Raw genomic sequence first — 24,754 nt, forward strand, 5'->3', positions numbered from 1 at the left:
GGTCCTAAGGCTTACAGTTCCAGTCTTCCTCAAGAAGAAGGGAGGTGGGTTAGAACAAGTTGCTGGCATCCTGAGGTCTTCACCAGGAGGAATGTGTTCATGGTGCAGGCTTCCTCCTCTTTGCTGTAAGGAGCGCAATGGCGATGCTTTCTTCCTCTTCAGGCTTGCAGTACATCTGAAAGTTGCACAATCCCCTCCCCCAGGCCCACTGACATAAAGGGCCATTGTTTGTTACACACTGACTTCACCTAAGTCCTCAAAGTGTCATCATATAAGGTATTTAGAGAGCTTAGGTTTAACAGCTGGGGCAATAGTCACTTGACCGCTAGACAGTTGCCAAAAGAAGCTAAACCCACCTCAAAGTAAGGCGCATCCCGCATCCCTGCGCTATCAGTCAAAACTTGGTAGTCTTTCTACGAATAATGGCAAAATCTTATTTACAGGACTATAGCACTTCTTCAGTAGGCTAAATGATCATAACTGTGAATGATTTCCCAAGACGGGCCTTGTGGTAGCATATCTTGCTATGACTTTAGAAGTGCCTAAAATCAGCACTTGTGTTGATATTAATGCTTACTAATTTCTGATGAGAAATAAATTGAAGTCCATTTTGAGCTTTATTGAACTGAATGCATCCCAGTAGGCAGACAGTTACTGTAACTTGTGCACACCCTCACCAAAAACTTAATTGCTCACTGCAACCAGAAAACTTCTTGTGAATTACAGTTGTTTTGTTTTTTGGTAGCAATGCTATATACTAAAACCCATTAAAAAAAAAAAAAAAGAAGAAGCCACTGCCCTAGGCTGCCTACTCCATTCAGTAAAGACAACTGTCATCAATGAAGAAATATTACGTGATTAGAAAATGATGTCCCCTTCCACAGAGAAAGACTGATTTTAATAACTCTTCAGGATACAGCCTCAGGTGATGCTGAAGCTTGCCTGATTGCACAGGCTGGGATCAAGAGGCAAAGGCACCTTCAGAACCAAGGGCAGCTGGAAGATATCAACAAGAAAATGTGAAAACTTTGAAAGTAAAGTATGCACACTGAACTCAGCACTTTCTCCAACTTTAGAAGGGACTTACAATTATGCAGCTAAAACTGAACCAATATAGGCTTTTGGACACTAAGGCATTTCTCAAATAAAGCTGCCAAATCTGTTGAGGAAGGGGAAGAGACAGAGGAAGATCCTCTCCATTTCAATATTCAGGAGGAGCAGAAAGGGACACCAGTTAGGCACACCAATTGCTGAAAGGGACAAAGAGCATCAGCCAGAAAGTAGAAGGAACATGGCCACTGTAGTGAGCACACAGGAGCAGCTAATATCTTTTTGCTAGGGCCATGTTTGATGGAAGAATAAGGAGACTGCAAATCGTTTTATGGCTAGCTTAATTTCTTGTGGTAAACCTCCCCTTCCTGGTGTCCAGGCTGCTAAGAAACTAGGCTTTGGGAAGAAGCGGCAGCCCTAGGAGAACTACACTATACTTTAATACTAGTCTGGTTGAGTGTTTTAAAGGCAATGCATTGGGTACTTCAGGTTTTTCCTCCCAGTTTTTCAAATGTGAGTTGCTGGAAAACATGATTAAACATACAATCTCAAACTGAAAGGAGTTTCACTCAAACTTCTACCAATCTGAAAGAATTAATGTTCAAGGGCTACAAAGGGTATGGTAACAATGTACAAGCTGAAGGTGGAACTGTTGTTCACTGAATTCCACAATATAAGAACTAGAGGGCACTCAACAGAAATAGTAAGAGATCAGTTTAACATGCATCAAAGAAAGCTTTTTTTTTTTTTTAAAAGAGCAGGTAAGGAACTTTTGGAACTTGCTGCCACATGAAGTTGTGGAGGAAGAGCATCGGGAAGTTCAAAAACATGAACAGGAATTCACAAACACATCCATAAGTGGATAAAAGGAGTAAGTGGGAATCTCTGCTTCCCATCCCTAATTCACTGACCGTAAATGCTGGGGAAGTGCAAACAAAGTGGATCAAAGAAAGCAGCTAGGCTAGATGGGTCATTTGGAGGGCTGGAAGCAGTTAAAAAAATAATGCTTATCTATACCACTGCACTGCGCAAAAAGGCTGACTGTCAGATACCTAGTCGCAGCTTTACCAGATGGAGGCACAACCTTGACCAGTCCAGCTTCTGTAACACAAATTTATTCTCCCTACTCACTCACCTAAAAAACCCCTAGCATTCCCTAGGAGCAGGAATCCTGGTTACCCCTTACCTTCAGCAATGAACTGTTAAACCATCAAAGACAGAAGTCAGGTAGAATCAACTGTTAGCACGTAGTTTTTATTTTTGTACTTACAGTGTTTAAAATAAATACATCAGTATCTAGCCTCCTAATAAATGCAAAAATAGAAAACTTCCCCTTTTAACAAAAGGGCAGTAATGTAACGTAAAACATAACTTTAAAATATACAATGTTATTTCTCCCATTTTTTACTAAGAAAACAGATTTGTAAAACAAGCACCATGATTCACCTTCCAGAACACCTTCCATCAAAGCAGCATCACAGGGTAAAAAAAACAGGGGAAGTTACTTTGGAACTGTAGTAGCAAATTTTTGAATATTTTCAATGGCATGTTATACAACTGTTCTCTATCTACTCTTTTGCAATAGCTTTACCACATAGTCGAATATTAAGATAGCCATGTTTGTTTGCTTGCACAACCAAGAGAGCTTCAAATCTGCCTTCTGTCTTTGGCTTGAATTGGACTGGCACGTTGATGTAATGGTGGGATCTGTAAAAAGACAATTAGGTGCATGTTCAATGTTTAAAACCAAGTAAACCTATCAGATAGTGACTTTGTTCTACTTTTTACTTTCAAAATAGTACATAGCATATGTACCGGAATCTAATCAAGTGTATTTTTATATACTATTTGTATTGCAGTATTATTCTTCTGAGCACTTAGATTCTAAAGACAATGCTTTCCTATTAGCTAGGCAAATTATTGTAATACCTTATTAGCTGCTGCTGCCAGTTTATCTGCATAAGTTTGGTCTGCCTCTTTGCGATACATTGACAGTGTATAAACTGTATTCAGAATATAGTTACTACAAAGTTTTTATTTCAGAAGTCACTTGACAAGTATACTAAGTTTTCCAATTCTTGATCAACTGGAAGTTAGTAAATTTAATTTCAATTACTTCTAACTGCTTCCACATGAGTAAATATTCTGCTGAATCACTGCAAATCAATATACTCATGCTCAATCAGTATTTGAAAGATATTACATCACACGTCTTTCCTTTTAGGTTATGCAATTCCTTCTCTACTCAAATGACAAAAACATTCTGAATGGTAAAGAAATTATTCTACCACAAGCACCATGTAATGGGTGACTGCTTTAACTGTCAAAAGGCCAAACTGAATGTTTTGAAAGTATATAAGCTATAAAGCTGGAAATGCTGAGTGACAGTCTATTAGATTACATGGGATCTAATAGGAATATCCAGAACTAACAGATAGGTAACAGTAATAGGCACATACTGGAATAAGTGAAAAAGGAGCAGCAACACTTAGTAAGATAGAGGAAGAAGGAACTACTTTATCTTCTTTTATTATGACTCTAATTTTCTCCCCTTAGCAGTATATTTACTATTATTCAACTTTCTCCAATATGTTTCCCCTACTTTTTCTTATTTTGCTCCTACCTTTACTCTCCTTTGTTCCTTCCTTTCCTCTACACTAATCCAACCTATCAAGTCTACGCTCTGACCCTCCACCTCTATTTGGGAATCACATCATTTCCCCCTCGTTATCCCTAGTGCTAAAATAGTTATATTAGCAAAATATAGTTTGAAATTTTTCTACAGAACTTCATCAGTCAGGTAACCTGTTAAGAGAACACACTTTCAGAATACACAGATTGAAGCGCCACTGTATTTTTTTTTTTTTTTTAAACTGGGCTAATATAAAGAGCACATTCTGTATTAATGAACTACAACAAACAATACAGCAAAACAGTAAGGTCAGATCAGGGTTTCATGTCTCATACTTGACTGCTGAGTATTGTACACCTCTACCAAGTTGTCTCTCTATCCACCCATTCAAAAAAATCCACACACCCTGATCCATAACTGAAGTGCAATAGTATGATTATTTCTATGCTACAGATGCGTTAGATTAGAAAACACAAATTTTACTAAGAACTAAGACTGAAGTCCATCCATACAACTAGTCCATCCAAGACTATAACAAAAAATCAAGAGGAAAGACAGGAAGGATGTACAAGTCTCTATCAAATGGAGCATTTCAAAAGGATGTTTGCTTACACATCCAAACAGTTGAAGAATCACATACCCAAACTCAAAATTATAACATAAAAAACTTACTATTAGTAAGTCATGTATCACTTTCAAAGAGATGGCTGCATCTGGATGTCAAATATTAATTTCCAAAATACATATTATATGACCTTCACGAAACTGAGGCAGAGCAAAGTTTCTTAGCGTACAGCGGTATTCAATTAATTTGACCACGGAAGTTTAAGTATCCATTTAGTGCTGTACAGATTATTCTTCTTCTCTAAAAACAGAATTAGTCAGACCTTATTTGGGGTTTATTTTGTAGCAGCCAGTTGATTTTTTTTTTTTTATGCCCAGGATAGAGCTCAACATAGTCGAATCCTCATATTTCCAAATCCAAAGGAAAAGATCTATTTTCATTGTCTTCCACTAACAAAACTGGAAAATTCAAACTCCTCCAATGATAATCATGCTTTTCACTACTACATAGCACACATATTGCTAGGAATGAAGCAACGTGGAGGATTTCTGAAGTACAGTAACCAGAAACAGTCAAGTACAGCAATGTAAATGAATTCCATTTGTCTTGACAATTAACTGATTTTTCTCTTAATGAGATGTTTTACTTCACTTCAAACTTTTCACTATGCCTGAAACTCAATTAGTCTATAAATACTGCAAGGACTCCATAGGATGCTGCATCAGTTTCAAGTGGTATTTCTGAACTGTCAGGTATGTCTGAGGCCTATTTCAAGGACAGTCAAACTGATACTGTTGTTCTCCAAACACAATAGCAGCAACAGGTAAGTTCGAAAGGAACAGAACGGATAAGCTTTATCTAAGCCACAGTAACCAGGTCTACTGGCAATGAATGGTGACTTCTGACACTCAGAACGGTAGCTACTAGAAACAATTATTCACAAATAAAAGTTTCACTGTTTAGTACTATTTGAAATATCTGCTACTCTACAATCAGCTTATTTCAGATGGCTTCTGAAAGCAACATAAATATCTTAGTTTTCAAACTTCTTTTTAGATAGGCATAACCCCATAATCCTTCCAGAAATAGAACTTAACTTTCTAAAAACCCTTGAACATTTATCAAGTATTTCAATGTTTCATCCATATCTTCACATCATTTGAAAGTCATCTTGCTAAAGAGACTCAGCTTCTTGTCAACAAACAGAACTCCTCTTTTGAATGCAAATTCCAGACAATTCCTTCCTACTCTTTGAAAGACTTATAATAACAGCTAAATGATTCCTCTGCGGTTAATAGGATTTACATGTAGAAGTATTTGGTGAAGACTATTAAAATTCTTTATTCTTTTCACTGCAGTTTTGGCTGCAAGATACTGTGCTTGGATTAAGTCAGTTACTATTTTTAATTGAACCAACTATGGAAAAAGAAGGAGCACTGTTAATTTTTGGTACTTCTGAACACACAACCAGTTGAATAAAAACTGGCAAACCACTGTACCAACTTCTGAAGGTCAGGATCTTGATTTAAATATACTAAAACCCTGCAATTCTATTATCCAGATTTAACGCCGGATTACTCAGGATTACTTTCAAATCTGACCCTGAAAACGAAGAACTGCAACAGACCATGGCTTTACTACATAAGCAAGCGTGGCTAGGTGATACTTAATATTTTTACACTCTTATTTACAGACTAACTATTCAAGTTCCTACAAACACAATTTTCTTCTCCAGTTACTTTTGAACATTACTTTATAGCATGTCCAGTTAATCCAATTTAGATGGAAGCAGTTAGCATCGGCTTTCTTTAAATTCTCCTTGATACTGTTCATAAACCTTAAATAAAAGCCATTTAAAGAAGTTTTTAGTACTTTTTTTTAAAAGCATCTCTCCAAGCCAAGTAACTCTTACGCTTTATGCTCTCAAGCCACAAAGCTTTTTCAGAGAGTTATGCTGACTTTCAGATAAATGAATTAAAAAAAAAAACCACACACACACACCTCCACACTAAAAGAGGTCAATACTTACAGCTGGAGCAAAAATAGTCAAAGTGGCTAGAATAAAGCTTATAGAATGTTATGAAATGGTACAATGTATTTACTTGATACCACTTGTGATAGGTGGAATTTTAACTTATTACTAACTCTACATCAGGTAAAAGCTACCAAGTTTACCATCTCTCACAGAACACATACCACACAGCTTTGACAGCATCCCTCAAAAATCCTTTTGAAATATTTGTTTTCCAATGAAGTTACTCATCTTTTCTGGAGGGATAATTTGTATGCAGCTGCACAGCCTCAGACAAATCTAGCTGGACATCTTTATTTGACTAGATTTGATCTTGGTCACTCATTCCATAAAAAATTCTTTTATGCTATCTGGTGTGGCATACATAATAAAAAGATGCCAGTTAAATAGGGACACACTGGAAAAAAAGTCCAAGCAGACACTGAGGTGCACTGAGATGTGGCTTTAAAGATACTTTGAATACCTGCGGTCAACACCACCACAGCCCTGCCTTTGTAATAAATGCTGAAGTATCACTGACTGGCAGACAGGAAACTAGACTAGGAGTCAGAGGATCTAGTTCCATTTATGATTTTGCTCACATAACTCCTATTCTATAAACCCTGAGTTTCCCTGTATTTAAAACTGGGAGCTGTTGAAACACTGAGAATGCATGCTAGATGACTTTTAATGCAAAAAGGTGCATTCTGTCTTTGTGGCAATACCACTGTTACAGTTGAATGACCAAGATACTTTTTTCCTGAAAATGTGACTAACAGTACTGTCAAATACTTATTGTAATCCACTCCAAAGATGATTGGATTTTATTTTGAAGGGATTGTTATCGCCACCTTGAATATTTGTTTTATGCAGGTAATACGCTGAAATATTTGGTATGACCAGGCAATTCCACTGGCTGCTCAAACCTGGTATTTGCAAAGAATCTTAGATGCAGTTCAGCAGGATTGTCAAATTAGAAGCATGATGAAGGCAATTTGCTTGGTCTGTTGTGCAGAAAGTATAAATGGAAGGAGTGACTTGATTGTGCACAGCATGCCAAATGGTTAAATGAAGCATTAGGCTTAGCATTAAAAGCAGCAGCACTGTTAGAAACAATTTGCAGGGAAGAAATTGGCAGATGCAGAAATAACTGTGTGGGCTCATTCTGCTTCTAACCAAGATTACGAAGCACAGCATTAGCAAGAAATATGCATTTAACTAGATAGCCAGAATGTTGGATATTTATAGCTACATTTCAGCACTGTACACATACAGAAGATAGTTACCTTATTGAATTACGTGGGTTTAATTTTTTTTTTTTTGTTATTCAAGAACAGTGTTAGCACAGGCATTACTCACCTTAGAGAGTATTTCAAGTGCTTGATGTGGAAAGGTTCTCTGGGACTTACAAACCTCAGCTGTAATTTAATACAAAATGCTTAAAAAACCACTACTTCTAAGACCATCATATTCAATTTACCACATGCTTAAGATTAGTCATGTAATTTACAAATACAGCTTTAGACAGACACAGGTTTAAAAATAAAGCACGCCCAGCTCTGTGCATAATAAAAAAAAATTTACATCTCAGGATGTTTTAACAAAGTTAATAAAAAAACATAAGGCTAATAACAAATCTATGTGAACCATAACCTATTATTTTTTCAGTTGCAAATATGTTAAAAGCCCTCAGCAGTTCAGAGCCAGACAAAAGAAAAGAAAAATTACAGGAGGAAAAAAAATATTATTCAAATGAGAGCCAAAAAAAACAGTCCTCAAAGATAGCTATTAATATAGACTTTTGGAACTAACAAGTTAAGATTTTCATACTATTGCAATCTTCTGTCAACAGTTAAAGAAATAAAACAGTGCAACTGAACCATTTGAAGGACTTATGAAAATACATTTGAAAGTCTGTCAAACTTACGAATTGTGTTGTAAAAGAATTATTCCGCAAGTTGACCTTCAATGTGCGTGACTCCCCAACTCTGGTTAGAGGAAACACATACAGGTCTTCTGGTGCATACAATCCTCGAATTATCCCATTTTGTCTGATTTCGAAAAGGAATTTAAGATAGTAAGATTTCCTGTTTATATGGTCTGAATATATTAGTTCTATACTTCAAGACAATATCCATATTTGCTGATGATACTAAATTAAAAAAATAAATAAATAAAAAGGAAAAAAATCACCCCGAATTCTTGAAGTAATCTTTAACAAAAAGATTTTATTCCTCTGACGTCCACCTCATCCCACCATATGAGACTTGGAGATCCACCTTACACTGAACAGCAGGAAGGTTAAGACATGTAAGACAGCAGTCTTTTGCAGAGGCAACTCTAAGATTTTGTAGTTTCCAGAAGGGTAGAGTATGCAAGAGTTTTTACTGCTACAACAGCGAATCATAGTTAGGCAACTTAGGAACTCAGCTGGGAGGAAAACATATGGAAAACTGTGAATAATACAAAGCCATTAAGTGTTTTGCCAAATAGGCTTCTACAGCTATTTATTGTTTAACATGGGATAACTCAGATTGGAAGGGATCCTCAGGAGGTCTCTAGTCCAAATTCTTGCTCCGATCAGTGACAACTCTGAGGTCACACCAGGTTGTTCAGGGCTTCTCCTTGTCCTCCAAGGACAGAGAAAGCACAACCTCTCTAAGCCACCTGTTCCATTGCCTAACTATCCTCATGATGAAAAAGGTTTTTTTTCCCCCCCTTCTATGCAGCTGGAACCTCTCTCGTTTCAATTTATGCCCATACCTACCCGGCTTTAACTGTAGATGTTTCAGAGTAAGCCTTCCTTCCTGGTATAGGTGGAAGATCAGTTTCTGTGAGGGCATCTGTGGAAGCTTTCAGAATTAAAGTTTTATTTTCTGTTTTAGTACCCTGTTGGCAAAAATAAAGTAGCCTTTAACACTTGCACTTAAAAGTTTAATCTTTAAGTATTTAAATGATTTCTCTTGTCCAAATTACAGTTTTATGTTTAAAGTATAATCTTCCCAGGATAATAGAGTCTGGATCACTGTGACAGAGACCACGATTTGGGAGGAATACTGTAATGTACTTCTGTGTCTTATGAATACTTTGTTTGTTACAAGCCAGTTTGCAACAAACTAGCAACGCAGATGGAGTCTTGGGCTGCTAACAATGAAGATTTAAAAAAAAAAAAAAAACCCACACACTCAATATCTCTGCAGAGATTCTGCCCACATGCCTCAAGAGCAGCAGAGTCAGCAAAACTACTGCTCAGAAAGAAGGAAGGGACAAGTCATTCTAGCTTGGATTTTCAGAAAAGCAAAAAGCTTTGTAATGCTTTTGTATTATGAACAATACATTCTTCCCACCAACAGAAGGACTCTGCAGAGAAACAGAATCTGATAATAGATTATACGGTAACTTCTACATTCTGAAACTCGGCCGTAATATTTACCACTCTTATGGCAGTAGGGACCTGCATTCAGTGTACTCACTAACACAAGGCAACGAGATCATCCTAAGGGAATGCTTTGCCAGATACACAGTTTCAAATCCTGCATTGTTTGACATGGCTAGCCAGATACTGTTTGATATCCTTGGGTCACAGCATCTTGAATAAAGTCAAAGAATCAGAGACTCTCCTCCACTTAGTCATGCTACATTGCCTCAAATTTTCCAAAAGCTGCTGAAATTTTAGACAAGCAGTTGATTCCCTTATCCTGGGAAGACTTAAAAAAAATTAGATTCATCTTCAATAGAGCTGGTATGACAAACTTGTCTTTTAGACACTCATTTATTTTGAGAGTGCTTTTAATCAGTCTGTCAGAAGTAGCAGCAGCCAAGTTATCTTAATTTTAAAAGAAGAACATTCTTCAGTTGCAAATAACCTGTGAACTACAGCAGAACCTGATATGCAAAGACAAGAAAGCTTTCTTATACATCTCGTGTTTCAAGAGCTTTTAAGGGAAAAATGATGGGTGCCATGCCTCAGCGTTTTCACTTGAACTCTAATTTATCAATAAGGCAGTTCACTCCATGAGAATTAGACACATTATGGAAAATTGTTAGAGGTTCTCCTCGGTCTTTATAATGGCATCTTCTAATCACATCATTTAACCGACACCTGTATTTACTGATTTTTCCCATTTCAAATGAAAGTAGTAAATGTAACCATTTGGACAATGCTAACCTAAGTGCCTTTGTTCCAAAGAAACCTCAAGAGCATATGAATAAAACCAATGCCTATTTAGGCTTAAAACTAAAATTTTTTTTGCTCACTGAGCTTAGAAAGGTTTTTCTCTTCTTCTCTTCTTGCTCCTGGAACATACAAAATAAAACAAAGCTTCTGGACTCCTGATAACAGTAATCAAATCAGGAATCTGAATTAAAAGTGTGTTGTCTTAGGTACTCAGAAATTCACTAAGTAACAGCTCAGCTGGTTCACTTCCCTGTTGCAAAATGATACATTAAAAAGTTACATAGTTATATAGGTACAGAACATAAGCTACGTAAACTAAAAACCTTACGCAGTTAATGTTTGTTCTGACTATGGCAGGAGTTCACTTTTACGCAGTTCTTGACTGTTCTACATGACAAAGGAGAAATCAGAACAGCTTAGGTCCTGCCTCAGTCTTCTGGCAGATTCTTACTGATTCACTCAAACAGATCAATAATTAGACCAAAATAATCCAAATTGTCATGCACAGTGGTAAGGTTGTTCACTTAAGAATGTTTATTCTTAAACCAGTGAGATACCTAATAGCAGCCTAATCAATGTTTATTAGCAGAAGAAGAAAAAAAGTTTGAATAACCAGTACTGAGACTGGGGAAAGCTGCAAAATGCATACAGAATTCCTCCTTTCACTGTCTCTAGGAGGAATTTTGGAGAGACAGGCCCTTCTGAGCTGCTGACTATGCTTTCTAATGGTAGGGGACTGCAAATGAACAGAAAGCATGATCAAAGCCACAGTTCTCTGTTTTAAGGAAAAAATGAATATGGTGTCACTGATTTTCCTAACTTCATATCATTCTTTTAGTTCTCTCCTAAGCTCTTTCACGTTTTTCATTTCTTTTGAAGTGGTGCTACAAATAAGTATTACTCAGTCATTATGAATGACAGTCAGTCTTCCCACTTTATCCTGTCAAGAGTCACATTAACCATAGCAGTAGCCCTCTTTGCCTCAGCAAACCCAGCAGGATCCAAACCCTTTTCCAAGTTACGGTAATGCAGTCCAAACTCTTGATCCCTGGGACATAACAGATATTAGCTTGTCTACTCAACTAGAAGTGGATCTGATTTAAAAAAGCAACAACCTAAGTAAATAGTCTGTGTTAACTCCTCTTGTAAATAGATTTACAGTTCCTTACCTATTTGAAAAAGGAAGTCATTCATTTTCAGTAATTTCAGAAAACAAAATTTTTCCCATACGTACAAGATGTTTGAAAGAACTAATTGTTAACAGCTTTAAAAAAAAAAAATCAAGAGGAATAAGTTTGACGTGCTAGTTCATCAATATCAGTATCAAGTTGTGCTGCTCATATATTTACATAATTTTGGCACCTAGTCACATTCTTAGAAGTGAATTATTTATAACTAGATTTCTGATAAAAAACTCAAAGAATTAGATGAAAACTTAATAAAAACCCTCTCAAACCAAAAACCGCACAGGTCTAATTCATCCCTAAGTTAGAAGTCATTTAATATACACTTTATGAACAAGTTGCCTTTTCAGCATAACTAACTACTGGGAAGAACAAGCATCTTATGCAATGGTTGCTTTCCAGTGAAGGTAAGATGCGTTGGCAACAACGGCAAGCAAGATTCTTACCACTGAAACAGGCTTGGTTCTCTAAAGAAAGATCTCAAATCTTTATCTGTACTACTTAGAAAAAACATATAAGCTTTCTGGAGTGGACAGCAAACCATATATATTACTCAGGCAATACTGAACATACAGACTATTCACATTCAGACAGGTAGCGAGGTAGAGATTACAAGCAAAGTAAGGACAGAGCACAGAAAATCAGTTCCAACTCCCAATCCCTCTCTCCAGGCCTCATCATAAAATTGGGGCTGAGGAACAGTATGAGAGCTGAAGGTGAGCGCCAATTGCTCCTATGAATCCAACTGCTCCCATGAACAATTCTCAAAAAATACCCCACCTACGTAAGTGTAGGTTAGAATAGCAGCAGAATGATCTTTCTAGAAGCAGAATGATCTTTCTGGAAGCCTGGCAGTTTCAATGGTTTTCTTTTTTTTCTTGGCCTGGTGCTTGTACATGTCTTTTTCCTCTTACAAGAGAGATAAGGCAGACTTCAGAAGTAGGTCAGGAACAGCATTACTCAGTGCAACAACCTTCACACAAACGGATCCATAGTCTTATCAGCCCAAGCTTAACTCCCTCCTTCCTCCTGCCCCTACTTTTCTCCTGAATTTCTGCTTTCTTCTGTTCAACCCAACAGACACTAAGAAAAGTCTATTTAAAATATTTTCATCATTGTTTTTGATACTCCTAAATTCTGCAAAAACACCTCTATGAAGAAAGCAAGTCAGTCCCTCCCTTCACAGACTGAACATAAATTCAATGAACAGTGAGCCGAAAGCCAAATCCACAGACTGAATAATGGTTTATTGTATTGAAAGATACTAATTTCTAACAAGTGCATCAGGATTAAAACGAGGATCAAAAACGAACAGAAAACTACCAGTTCCTTCCAAATCAACTACATAACGCATTTAGTAAAAACCTGTATCACTTTTCCACATTAAAAAAATATTATCAATGTAGTTAATACCAATTAAGGATATAATTGAACAACGTTAAGTATAAAAGTGCTCACAAAGAGAGATTCAATCTGAAACACATCCATACCTCCAAAAGACATGTTTGAAGCTTCCAAGATTATATTGTTACATATAACAAAGGTCAGGTACAATTCTTTGCACCATGACGTACTTAATGTCCGATATAAACAAATCGGCCTCTACAGAAACAATTCCCAGAGAAAACAAGTTTCTTCTCTATTTTCTTTGAACAGAAGGTAAAATGCGTGTCTTACATGGCAAAAGAAAACATATTATCACATCAGCAAGGTGAGAAAGGTATTTTTGTAAGATAAGAAAAATAGTACATTTAAGTCTGAGATAAAGGTATTATCAGATTTTTTCAAAATATTCTGGGGCATATCAGAGACAGTACTGCATAGTAACATTAAGATGCTTATCAGGAATTTTTGTCCAGGACAAAGAGTTTATAGTATTTATATACTCACTGCTCCAGAAAGCTGAAATCTTAATTTGTGTTTCCTATATGGTTTTTCAATTGGATAACACTCAAGGTCCCAGAACTGGGAGTAATCTCCTCTATCTCTGGGCAGAAAGACTAGAGCGACCTACCAAAAGAAAAATTTTGCAAAAGTTTAAATAATTTATATACCTTTACAATTTCGCCTACGCATACAGTCTTTACAGTTTTACATACTAAAGAAAGAGACATACACATGCCACACACAGACGATCTTGCAGAAGACATTACTGTCCATTCTCCTTTACCCTCAAATGAGAGGGCTGACAAAACGGGTAGCGCAAGCACTCTCAAACAGGATTTGAGTTCAGCTAATCTGCAAGCAAGTACTTGCACAATGGTTTCTACTATCAAAGTAGGGCAGAAGGGGACGAGGAGAGGAATACGCCTGCAGCTGGAAGGCAGCAATACTTTCATCTGACAGCTAAGCTGTGAACAACTGTACCCCTCCAGCTCCAAATCTATAAGCATACTTGTTAACCACAGTGCTACAGTTAGTAGAAGGACAGAAATTAAAACCTACTTGCAGGCTATGCATGTGAACATCCTTAAAGGTCACCTAAATAACAGGCTCCTGCCTACATAGTGCTGTAGCAGCTTAGCTCAAAAGTAAACCTGCACTGATTTCAGAGTTGGGGGGAGCCGGGGGGGGGGGGGGGGGGAGAAGAGAGAAGGGGAATAGCAGATCAGAACAGATCACTACAATCGAATCCATTTGCCAAATATTATCACAGTCATAGCCAAAAACAAATACACGCACACACCCCAACAAAACACAGAAATCACGACAGTAGTCTACACCTATTCAACTCCAGGCCTGGAGTTGAATAGGCCTGACAACTGGCCTGACATGCCAGGAATGAAATAAGGCCTAATAAATAAGCCTGAACTAGGACCACTGAGGCAGAGACATTTTCTAAATTCAGTACTGCTTTTCCGTATTAGGAGATAAGCAAACTGTAAGGGAATAAGTTTTCTATTTCTTGTAAATAGACTACTCTTAAGATGATGCAATTTATAATCTATATAAGAAATATCACAATAATACATAACTATTAACAGATAACAGTTTATGAAAATGAACATTTAGTGTTAAAGTAGCACTTGGGGAGAAGGTGAGGGACAAAAAGCCTCACAGAAACCTGTTCAATATGTGCTTGGAAATGTTTTATCATTGTGGTTATGAAACCCTCTACTGGCAAGGAGATAAAACTGTAAGTCAAATGAAATCACCTTAAGGAACAGAAAACTGTTCTTACAAGTATGACAATACTTTGTGTAAGAAAGTGGAAATGGTCCTCTCAAGCAGTTTCATAAGAACAGAGTATTATTCAGGATTTTGTTGTAGAATTTACAGAGCATTTTAAAATACTTCTGTTCTAGAATGATTTATCTTTTGGAACTAAAAATAAAAGTCTGCACAAAGTAAAACTACAGATTGCATGACATTTTACAGTCAATTCAGCTGACCCTGCACCACTTGTGGGTAAGCAGATGCCGAATACCTGATACACTCCAGCACCCAATTATGGAAGGCCAATATTTTATCGTTATCAGATAAAGTACAACCAGCTTCATAATTTCAACTGCTATTTCAGAGAATTTCTCATGTAAGGTATTATTTTCCAATTAAGACATACAAATCTTCTTGAAATATAAATACCAATTTACCTTCTCTTTTCCATGAGCTTCAAGAGTACCAGAAACACGGGAACATCTGAAAGCGGAGTAAGTAACCCTATAAACATGACCACTTTCATCCACATCCTGTAAATGAAGTTATGAGTTAGATTTAGAGGGGAAAAAAATATATATATCTGCCTTGCAAAGGACTGGAAAAAAAAAAAGCTACTTTCAAGTGAAAAGATAATATCAAATTTCCAAAAGCAAACGAATAAGGATTGAAACTACTACAGTATTTATGTAACCATCATGACTACTGACTTGCAATTTAGAAGTGGCACACTAGCTAGAACACTGCATACTCAGGCTTCACAATCTGGGCTACAGCTAAGAGTGTTTCATAATCGCTTTTTCATCATTTCATGATAACAGATCATAATGATTCTAGCATGAAATCAGCAAGACTATCAGAGCCCTCCGATTATAAAACAATTTAAAAAACCAACAAAAAGACACACACAGGAAAACATTTACAAATATCAATACTACAGCTACAATAATTGCACAAGTGGCAGCAGTACGAATCAAATACCCTTGACCTAACTTTATATTACTTTCAGAGATACCATATACAGTATAATTCCAGTAGCACAAGTCTAAAAACAAGGTAAGTTAGTCTGACATGCTGGATCTGAAATGGCCACATCTTTCACGCAGGTTTGACTACTTAATGCAATCTGGAAGACAATATTGGGTGAGCACTCGCAAACTTCATAAGCTAGTAAATGCCCTATAGGACAATTTCTGGTCCACTGATTCAAAGTCAGGGAGCGTATTAGGTGAAAAAGGAAGTAAAACATTTCCCTACTATGGTTAAAAGCAAAAAGATTGTCTGAGGAGAAACCTAACCACGTATTATGTAATAAGTACTCTCTCTGAAGAGGGTAAGGGGAGAAAGTGGAAGGAAGAGAGAGAAAACAGAAAATGAGATTTGCCGGAAACATACATTAGCAACGCAACATTGACTCACCTTAACATAGGGTGGTGCAAATGATGATAAATGCCACTTCAGGTTTTCATCCCCCTTATTTTCCATTTCCAGATAACTCTCTAGAAAAGAAGTATCAGAATGATAAATATATTCAATATCTTCATTCTGAAGTGGTTTTAAAACTTTTATATCTTTAGTTGAAAGAAGCTAAACAGACAGACTGTGCTGCAAAGACACAAGTTTTAACAGAAACAGTTTTCATGATGCCAAACAGATTTGAAACTTCTAGAGCAGAATCAAACAAAATATACAATTCTTATAAGCTTAAAATGAATCTGGAGGTAAAGTCTTCTAATTAAGAATCAAACCAAAAACGCGTACAAGAAAGAAAAACAAATGTATCAAACACAACGTTAATTAAATGCATGGCTTGTGCCAGGAAGTTAGCTTCTATAAATCTAGAACAACATGACAAATAGCAAAGATATCCTTCAAGTCACCTCTAATAGTCTGAATTTATTACAGTATTCAGATTTTTGGCCAGTATCTTCCCATAGTAGAGCGCAAAAACTACCAAAAAAACCTAAAAGACACAACCACCCCCCCCACACACACACGATACTCAATCCCAAGATACCCCAAGGTATCATTTGGCTGTTTAGGGAAGAACAATGACAGTGTTCTATTTCATTGGTCGCAAACTAGAAGTTGCGTCAAATAAAATCTCTTCTCATTTTGGATTTGTTAGTAGCATATACACATGAAACCTCAATAAACCTGCAAGATTATCTCTATCTAAGATAGACTAGCACTTTAGGCAGCTAAGCTACCCATGTTATATGGGACGTTTATAAAAGGAGGAAGGGAAAGGAGTTTTACGTCATACTCCTTTTTCATAAATATAATAAAAAAGAAAAATGTAATTGATAAGTCTCGAAAGTTTTATGGACTGCTAAATGAAAAAATATAATGTCAGTGAATCATTACAGAAATTCTCAATAGCTAAAAAAGAGAACTAAGCACTAGGGAAAATCTGGTATCTAGATAACAGAATGGCAGTTTCATATAGTAATTTGGAGAATTTTAAGCATTATTGGAATTAAAAATATAGACTGAGGATTCAAGGATCTATTTTCAACATCATCATCTTACATCCCTACATACAAGACAGGGATAGCCAGTCTTGTAGTTACCATTCCTTCAGTCTTAAGGAAGTAGGTTTATTTCTCTGTTATATGCATAGACATTTATCTAGCATCACAGAGACACATATGAATACAAGGAGAATGTGGTCTACTGCAGAAGTGCGGTGATCTGGAATAGCTTCAGTAAAATGCAGTAACCACAGAGTGCCATCTCAGCCCCATGGCACAGTATGTTACCATCTATCACAATTGCCTAAAAATTGCCAAGTTATCTCTCTGTATGCAAACCTATCTACGGGAAACAGGATTGCTCTACTGTATACGAAAAAAAGACTTCAGAAAAAAAGTTACATCCCAAGGACTAACGTTTCAGGAAACAAAATCAAGTGAGTGGACCTGACCAATCACACTTGTTAGGCTAAAAAAAGAACTAAAGAGAGTCAAGGCATTCAAGTTCCTAAACATGTAATACAGTTTAAAAACAAAAAAACAAAAAAAAAAAAACCACACACACACACCCAACACATACACACACACCTCCCCACCCCACTCTATACATAAGATATTACAGATGTTGCAATTACAAATAAGTGATATTACCTGAGCTTTCACCAGATCCTGTTTTAGGAAAAATGACAGTTCTGTTCTTTATTTCCATTTTTGTTAAAGAGGGCACTGAAAGAGGTTTTGCCACATGAACAATAGGACTCTCAGGCTGTAGGGTGAACACATCGAGTTTTCTAGATGGAGAGCCTGTCTTAGACACATCCTGTGCAATCGCCTCTCGAATCTGTACTTTGACAAACTTTAACACAATTTGAAGAGAGTAAGAAAGATATAAATAGTGAATGTTGTTATATTACTTAACTCCACTTTCTTGAGCTGTAAGAGCTCATGTCGTTCAGCCGTTCATCCCAATAGCAGAAAAAAGCATCAAGTTAGATAACCAGGTGTTTTCTAACTTCAGTTTAAGCTTTAAAGTTTAAAGCTTTGGGGCAAAAAATTAATTTATGAGAACAGGAAAATTTACTCAACGCTTACCATCAGGATTTAATTCAACAGGCTAGGTGCAAGTACTATTATAGTATCCTATTAAGGCTGAATACCTCTCTCACTAGCGCTATTTTCTGTTAATATTCATAATTACTTATAAACAGTATTTACAACTATGACATTTCGTAACAGCTACTTTGCAGCATGTTGTAATTAATACAGTGGCAGTGGATTGTTCTTCAGTAAGAAAAACAAAATAGTAAATTATACTGGGTAAAGCTATTTGTCAATTCCTACAACATTCTCTGCCAGAGAAAGGGACCAGGGCTAACTCAGATAGAGTGAGCCTTGCATCTACTTTCTGCTGTATAAACACTTCCTAAATACCTAGGTTAATACTAGTAAAATATTACGATACTTTTTGCTCAACTGGACAGGTAGCAAAGAAATAGTAAAAGTATCACCAACTACCAGATCTTTCTATATTCAACTGGTTTTGCTACATAATTTTTTGTTATATTAATTCTCTTCTCTTCAATCCTATTCTCATATTGCAGAACATAACATAGCTAATGTGTACAGTGTCTATTTCCTTTCCAACTCATTATTTTCATCAATTTCCCTGTCTTTTTAAAGGCAGTTTCCAGTTCTGTATCATATACATCATCTTTCTCCTTCAAAAGAAGGCATGGAAAAGTAGATATGCTGTTTTATCCTTTCAGTCTCTTTCATTTCTCTCTCCATGCACCCTTATCAATACCTCCAAATTACACACTGGCTTTAAAATAAACAAAAAACACTAATAGATGTCTATTTCTTCGGGGGAGACTACCAAAGAGTCTCTCTGCTCTTATAGTGATGATTAAAAAAAAAAGAAAACCACTCTTGAGTTAGTAAGTTTATTTTATTCACACTCCTTAATTCAAGCAGGGAAAAATCCTGGATTAAAATGCATGAAGATCAAGAACCTGTTCTACAGTTTCTCTCCCACAGACTCATCTGCCAGAAGGCTAATTTTATCTTAAGAGACCAAAAGGAGCAGTGGTGTCTTGTCCAACAACCTATTTTAGCTTTTCATATTTAAAAAAAATATATATACACATATACATACAGATAGATAGATATGAAGTATACTAACTTAGAATTTCTAGAAAACAATGCATAAATCAGTGAGGGATACGCAGATGCAATTTTGCTGGCAATTTACAGTGTTCCCTTCATAGAATTTCTTCAGATAGGAATGAACCAAGAATCTCAGTTTGCAAAACAGCAGTTTAGCTACTTTTATTCAGAACATTTTCTTTAGGAAAGCTTTAAAATCAGGAAGGGGAAAAAATGATTTTAATGAGAACGTATAAAGTTGACAGAACTGGCGTCCTACACCCAGGTTTTAGCAACTTACCCAGCAAACCAAAATAAACTGTCACAACACAACTCTCAAGTAAGCCATGTACCTTTTGTCCATTATCACAATGTATATAGATTAGGCCGCTCCAAGGGATTACCGAAGGTTTTGTAGCAAGTGATGGATTAGGACTCACCAGAATTAGTATACTGCTCCTATTAAAAGAGAAAATTGCTAGCATTATCCTTGCATTGGACTGAACATCTATAACTGATCTCACTAGCTCAAGAAAAGATATATATTTAGGATAGCAACTAAGGGCAGAAGATCTATAAGTAAATTTAAGATTCTTAGATAGCCAATTTATTATCAAGCCTTAACAGTTAGAAATATGTAACACTAACACTTTACAAACTTGTCACCGATGGTTGTACGGGGGAGGGGTACACATGGTTATAGGAAAAGAGCAAAACTTAGCTATCATTAATATACACATCTGTCAGGCTACAGGGAGTAGACATATGGTTACATGTTTCAGAAAAAATAAGCTGCAATGCTAGTCAAAAATTAAATTGCATTATTCAAACAAATTATCCTGCACAAATTGCAGCTAAGGCATCTTTGAAACCAGCTCCAGGTTTAGAGAAACAGCTTTCTTTCCTTTCTCCCAAGCAGAACCAGCAGTTTTGGAGGAAAAAAGAAAAGCCCTCCAATGTTATCGGTGGTTTCTACAGAGAGTAAAAATAGTACTCCTTTGAAGCAGTTAGGACATCACACAGAATCTGACCAAAGAGAACATAAAATATATTCTGATTTACAGTGTTCCATATTCTATACTGTACAAATAAAGCAGGACAAAGTAAGCAAGGAAGAATTTCAATAATTAGTAATAGAGCACTGAAATAAAGCTCACTGATAGCATGCGAAGAGAACCAATGAGCAGAATTGTTTAAGTTACACCTGAAGAATTAGCTTGAGATGTAATCAGCACAGCACATAAGTTCAGTGTAGGATCAAAATCAGTCCACAGGAAACTCAGTTCTGCAGTCATTGTCATAATATGGCCATTTCGTATAAATTCCAATTATCAGCTGTTAATAGTTTTAAAATATTAAATCAGGATTCTGGTATTTCTTGAAATATTCTTTTTATTAAAGAGGGATGGGGTTTTAGTTTCCAGCAGCAGGAAGTCTTTCAGGAGCATAGCCAGCAAGTACATTCACACAACAAGCTATCACAGCTTCAACACTCTAGATGAGAATTTTTTTTTTTTTTTTTTTAAGGCTCAGCAGTTTTCAGAATCTGCACTCGTGCTCCTCTCTCTCATGTACAGGCTGTGTATGCAGGAATATGGTTTGCAGCGTGAACACACCATCTCAGTTACTATCAACTATCTGTTGTCACAACCATTCCAGTGCCTTTGCTCCTTTCAGCTTCTTTTTTGACATTTGCTGCAAACTTCATCTGCCAATCCAACTTGCATCAAGTCACAGACCATCTCTCTCATAGGGGTCATATTCAACCTAAAGATATTACCCCTCAATATTTTCATTGCTCCATTGTAAATGGAGCAGAGTCTAGCAGAAAAAAGTCTAAGCATCTTTCAAACCTTAGCCAGAAAGGAAGCTCCAGAAACACTTTCCAAAGGAGGCTCTTGCAGCCCTTCCAGATTCCAACATCCCTGGCTTCAAAAGTAGTTTCTTTCTCAGCACTTATCTATACTCCCAACACTGAGGTGCAGCAACATCCCAGAGGCTAGTTTCACTTCGTCTCCACGAGACAATGTTAGAATGCTACTAAATTCAGTAGGGGCGCAAGACTTTGTTATTCCATATTCAGACAGGTTAGTGGTTGCCTTTACCACATCCCTTGGAATCTCAGGGTTTTAGGGGAGGTGGCCTGCATGATCTTACACGCTCTAGCACAGCAGAGCACATTCTTGGTCTTAGGACCTTCCTTCATTCTCACTGAGATTTCAGACCTCCTCCTATTCCTGGAATAAATCAGTTCAAGAACTCTGTGCGGTTCCAGGCATCACTGCATTGCGCAGATTCTGGCTAGCTCCTGTCCTGACAGCGTGCATGCTCTTGGCACTGCAGAGACATGGTCATGAAAAGCAGGAAAACAGGTAAATACACCTTGCTGAGCCTAAGTTAACTCTTCCCACAGATCTGTTTCGCACTTGCAGCTCTGCTTTTGATCCAGACTACTTATTCAGACCCAACATACCAGGTTTCAGTTCATTCTTCTCCAATGAAGGGGGAAAAAAAAAAAATTATACAATGCAAAGGAGTTGCTTGAAGAACCACTTCAATCCCCTAAGAAATCATTCTACAGAGAATCGTGAATCCAGAGTACAGGACACTCAGTATGTCCTTACTTTTAGCTACTGCAAAGTTGTTCATTGTTGTCTCTCTTTTTGAAACTGTTACTCTTAGCACTGACAGCATCTGCAAGGAGTGGCAGATATCCAAGCCCGTCCAGATAAGCCTCTGGTTCTCATTAGTGATAGAAGTTCCTCCCATCCAACATATCCAAGTACTTACACAAGTAGGAAGATAGAATTAAGTGGTTTTTTAAATGCATTTCATCTTGCATAGTGATGCCAGACTGAAAGGCAAACATCTGCTTTGGGCAAATATCTACAAAATTACAGTAACTGCTAAATTAAATAACACTCAAGTAGCGAAACACCTTTTTTGTGGAATAAGAGCCTTTTTGGGGGACACAGGACTAGTTTAACAGTGAGATCTTAAAAGCCTATCTAAACTGACCTTAAAAAACAAATTTTCAGAAATCAGGGGTGGCCAGAACTTTCAACCATTTGACTGCGAGACTTTCTGCTGACATCTGAGGCAAATTTCACACACATGCGGTAACGTTATGACTATTGTGACAACATACTAAGAGTTAAGGTACAGGCGACCTGACACCGGCTTCTCTTTAGATTACAGGTATTGAGAAGCCAGAGATTAAGTGGCAAAAAATAGGCTTACCAGAATTAAAAACACATACACACAAAAAAACAAATTCATATGACCATCACCACATCAGTAAAAGAAAATGTGAACAAATCATACTAATATCCAGAAGAGAAGCATTTTATAAGAACAGCTAATTTTTTTCCCCTCCCGACGACCATTTTTAACAAAAATACTATTGTGAAAGAATTTTTTTTTAAACTTCTGCTTTGTTGACCATCCAGCTCTTGGAGAATTGTACAACAACAACAGTATTTCCCATCACAGAAAACTGTTGGCCTCTATATAATTTCGCATGTGACAGAGGAATATATACCTCTGCGTGACGCAAGGAACTAGAAAAGGATAAATATAAAAGCTGAAATATAAAAGCTACATTTACACGTTAACTGACAAAAACACTAACCCTAGGACTCACTAAAATAAACCCCCCTAAAAACCTCACCACGTTTTCACAAGTTAAGGAAACCTACAAAAAGAAACTTACTTTGGTTCAATATTTCCATGTTGTGGGGTTATAGTAAGACAGTGAGCTGGCCAAGAAAGCTCAAAGGTCAACATCCTATTAGAATTGTTGATAATTTGTACATGTCCAGTATCAGCTGTTCCACCTGTAATATAAAAAAAGCTATAAAAAGTTAATATGAACAAAAATTAAGATAGATGTCCAAAAGTGAGAGATGTACCAAATAAAATAAAATATTTTCTATCCTATTTTTACCTTTGCATGATTTAAAGCCTTCATGGTTTCTCTTGCTAATGCACTGCTTAATATAAAAATTCCAATTTAGTTCACATATACTACATAATTCATCCTTCTCCTGATAATTTAACCAAAAGTATGTTTAAATCAAGTTTATTATTTAGATGAAATGCTACCTCAGCAAAATTACTGGTCACGCCAAAATTCACAAATCCAAAAGAACTACAGGCATGGTAAGTAGTACAGTTATTTTACTACCAGTAGGGTCATTTTATTAACTTTGACAAATACTCACTAATAGAAGGAGATGTCAAAATCAAGTATTCAGGTTTAACTGCCCAAGTCTCTTGATCAACTAATTTATTCTGAATGAGATCATCAGTTTTTACAGGTAACGGAGGACCCTGAGGTCCCTTAACAGGAAGGACATCCAAAGTTGCATTGATATGTCTGACGGAGTTGCCAAATCTGAAAATAAAATTGCATTAAGCAAGAGTATTCAATTGCATTAAGCAAGAGTATTCATAAAAATAGCTTACGAATAATTATAACAACCTACCTTTAATATTCCTCAAAACGTCATACTTAACTACAAAGCTCTTCACAAGGGCCTTCGATTTAATTCAGTTCTCCATTATTAAAAAAAAATAAAGGCAGCCACTATATCATCATAAAGCTTATTTACAGGATGTTTAAAAGGAGCATAATGGAAAGTACTAAAACAAGCAATTATCTTTCGGTGATAACAACGTAAAAGGCTTTCTCTACACGTGCTTTATTTGGATTAAGGCGGTACTACAGGGAGAAACAAGGTAGTGCAAGTTCTGCTTCAGAGAACCACAGAACAGTTGAGGTTGGAAGGGATCTCTGGAGATCATCTAGTCCAATGCACCTGCTAAAAGTAGGCTCAGCTAGAGCAGACTGCTCCGGACCTAGTCCTGTCAGGTTTTGAATTTGTTCCAGTGTTTGACCCCCCCCCCACCACCATAAAGAAAGTTTTCTTACGTTTAAATGGAATTTTTTATATTTTCATTTGTGCCCATTGCCTCTTGTCTGTTTACTGTGTACCACGGAGAAGAGTTTGGCTCCATCTTTGCTACTGACCCACATTAAGTATTTATACCCACTGATAAAATCTCCCTTTGAGCCTTCTCTGCTAAAGGCTAAGTAGTTCCAACACTCTCAGTCTCTCCTTGTATGACAAGCTCCAATTCCTTACTCATCCTCACGGCCCAGCACTTCACATCTTTGCTTGCAAGATATATGGCAGATAAGGTCATATATGATAGCTAGCAAGCTTTTCTATTCTCGGATTCAGAGAGTTAAAAGCTGAACTGACAAGTTACATTTCAAATAGTAAAATACAAACCAGAAACCAGTAGTTAAAGATAAAACTGATAACTCTTCCTCCATACAACACTGTGTAAACATA

The 24,754-nt window shown here is 36.7% G+C and overlaps 1 protein-coding gene across 6 annotated transcripts in view; it reads right to left on the reverse strand.

Moving 5' to 3' along the window:
• Positions 1-2,283: 2,283 nt before the first annotated feature.
• CEP192 (centrosomal protein 192) overlaps positions 2,284-24,754 on the reverse strand; it is a 74,248-nt gene continuing 51,777 nt past the window's right edge. For all 6 annotated transcript variants that reach the window (XM_068932114.1, XM_068932115.1, XM_068932117.1 and 3 more), the window contains 11 exons: positions 23,618-23,790; positions 23,107-23,230; positions 19,748-19,853; positions 17,901-18,105; positions 16,195-16,274; positions 15,213-15,308; positions 13,510-13,629; positions 9,026-9,147; positions 8,186-8,309; positions 7,618-7,676; positions 2,284-2,757 (listed from right to left, as the gene is read on the reverse strand). In XM_068932114.1, the coding sequence (XP_068788215.1) occupies positions 2,619-2,757; positions 7,618-7,676; positions 8,186-8,309; positions 9,026-9,147; positions 13,510-13,629; positions 15,213-15,308; positions 16,195-16,274; positions 17,901-18,105; positions 19,748-19,853; positions 23,107-23,230; positions 23,618-23,790 (1,348 nt within the window). In that variant the 3' untranslated portion in view covers positions 2,284-2,618. The remainder of the gene's footprint in view (positions 2,758-7,617; positions 7,677-8,185; positions 8,310-9,025; positions 9,148-13,509; positions 13,630-15,212; positions 15,309-16,194; positions 16,275-17,900; positions 18,106-19,747; positions 19,854-23,106; positions 23,231-23,617; positions 23,791-24,754) is intronic.

This window comes from Struthio camelus, chromosome 2, assembly GCF_040807025.1.
Source record: "Struthio camelus isolate bStrCam1 chromosome 2, bStrCam1.hap1, whole genome shotgun sequence".
In the NCBI taxonomy this organism is placed as follows: domain Eukaryota; kingdom Metazoa; phylum Chordata; class Aves; order Struthioniformes; family Struthionidae; genus Struthio; species Struthio camelus.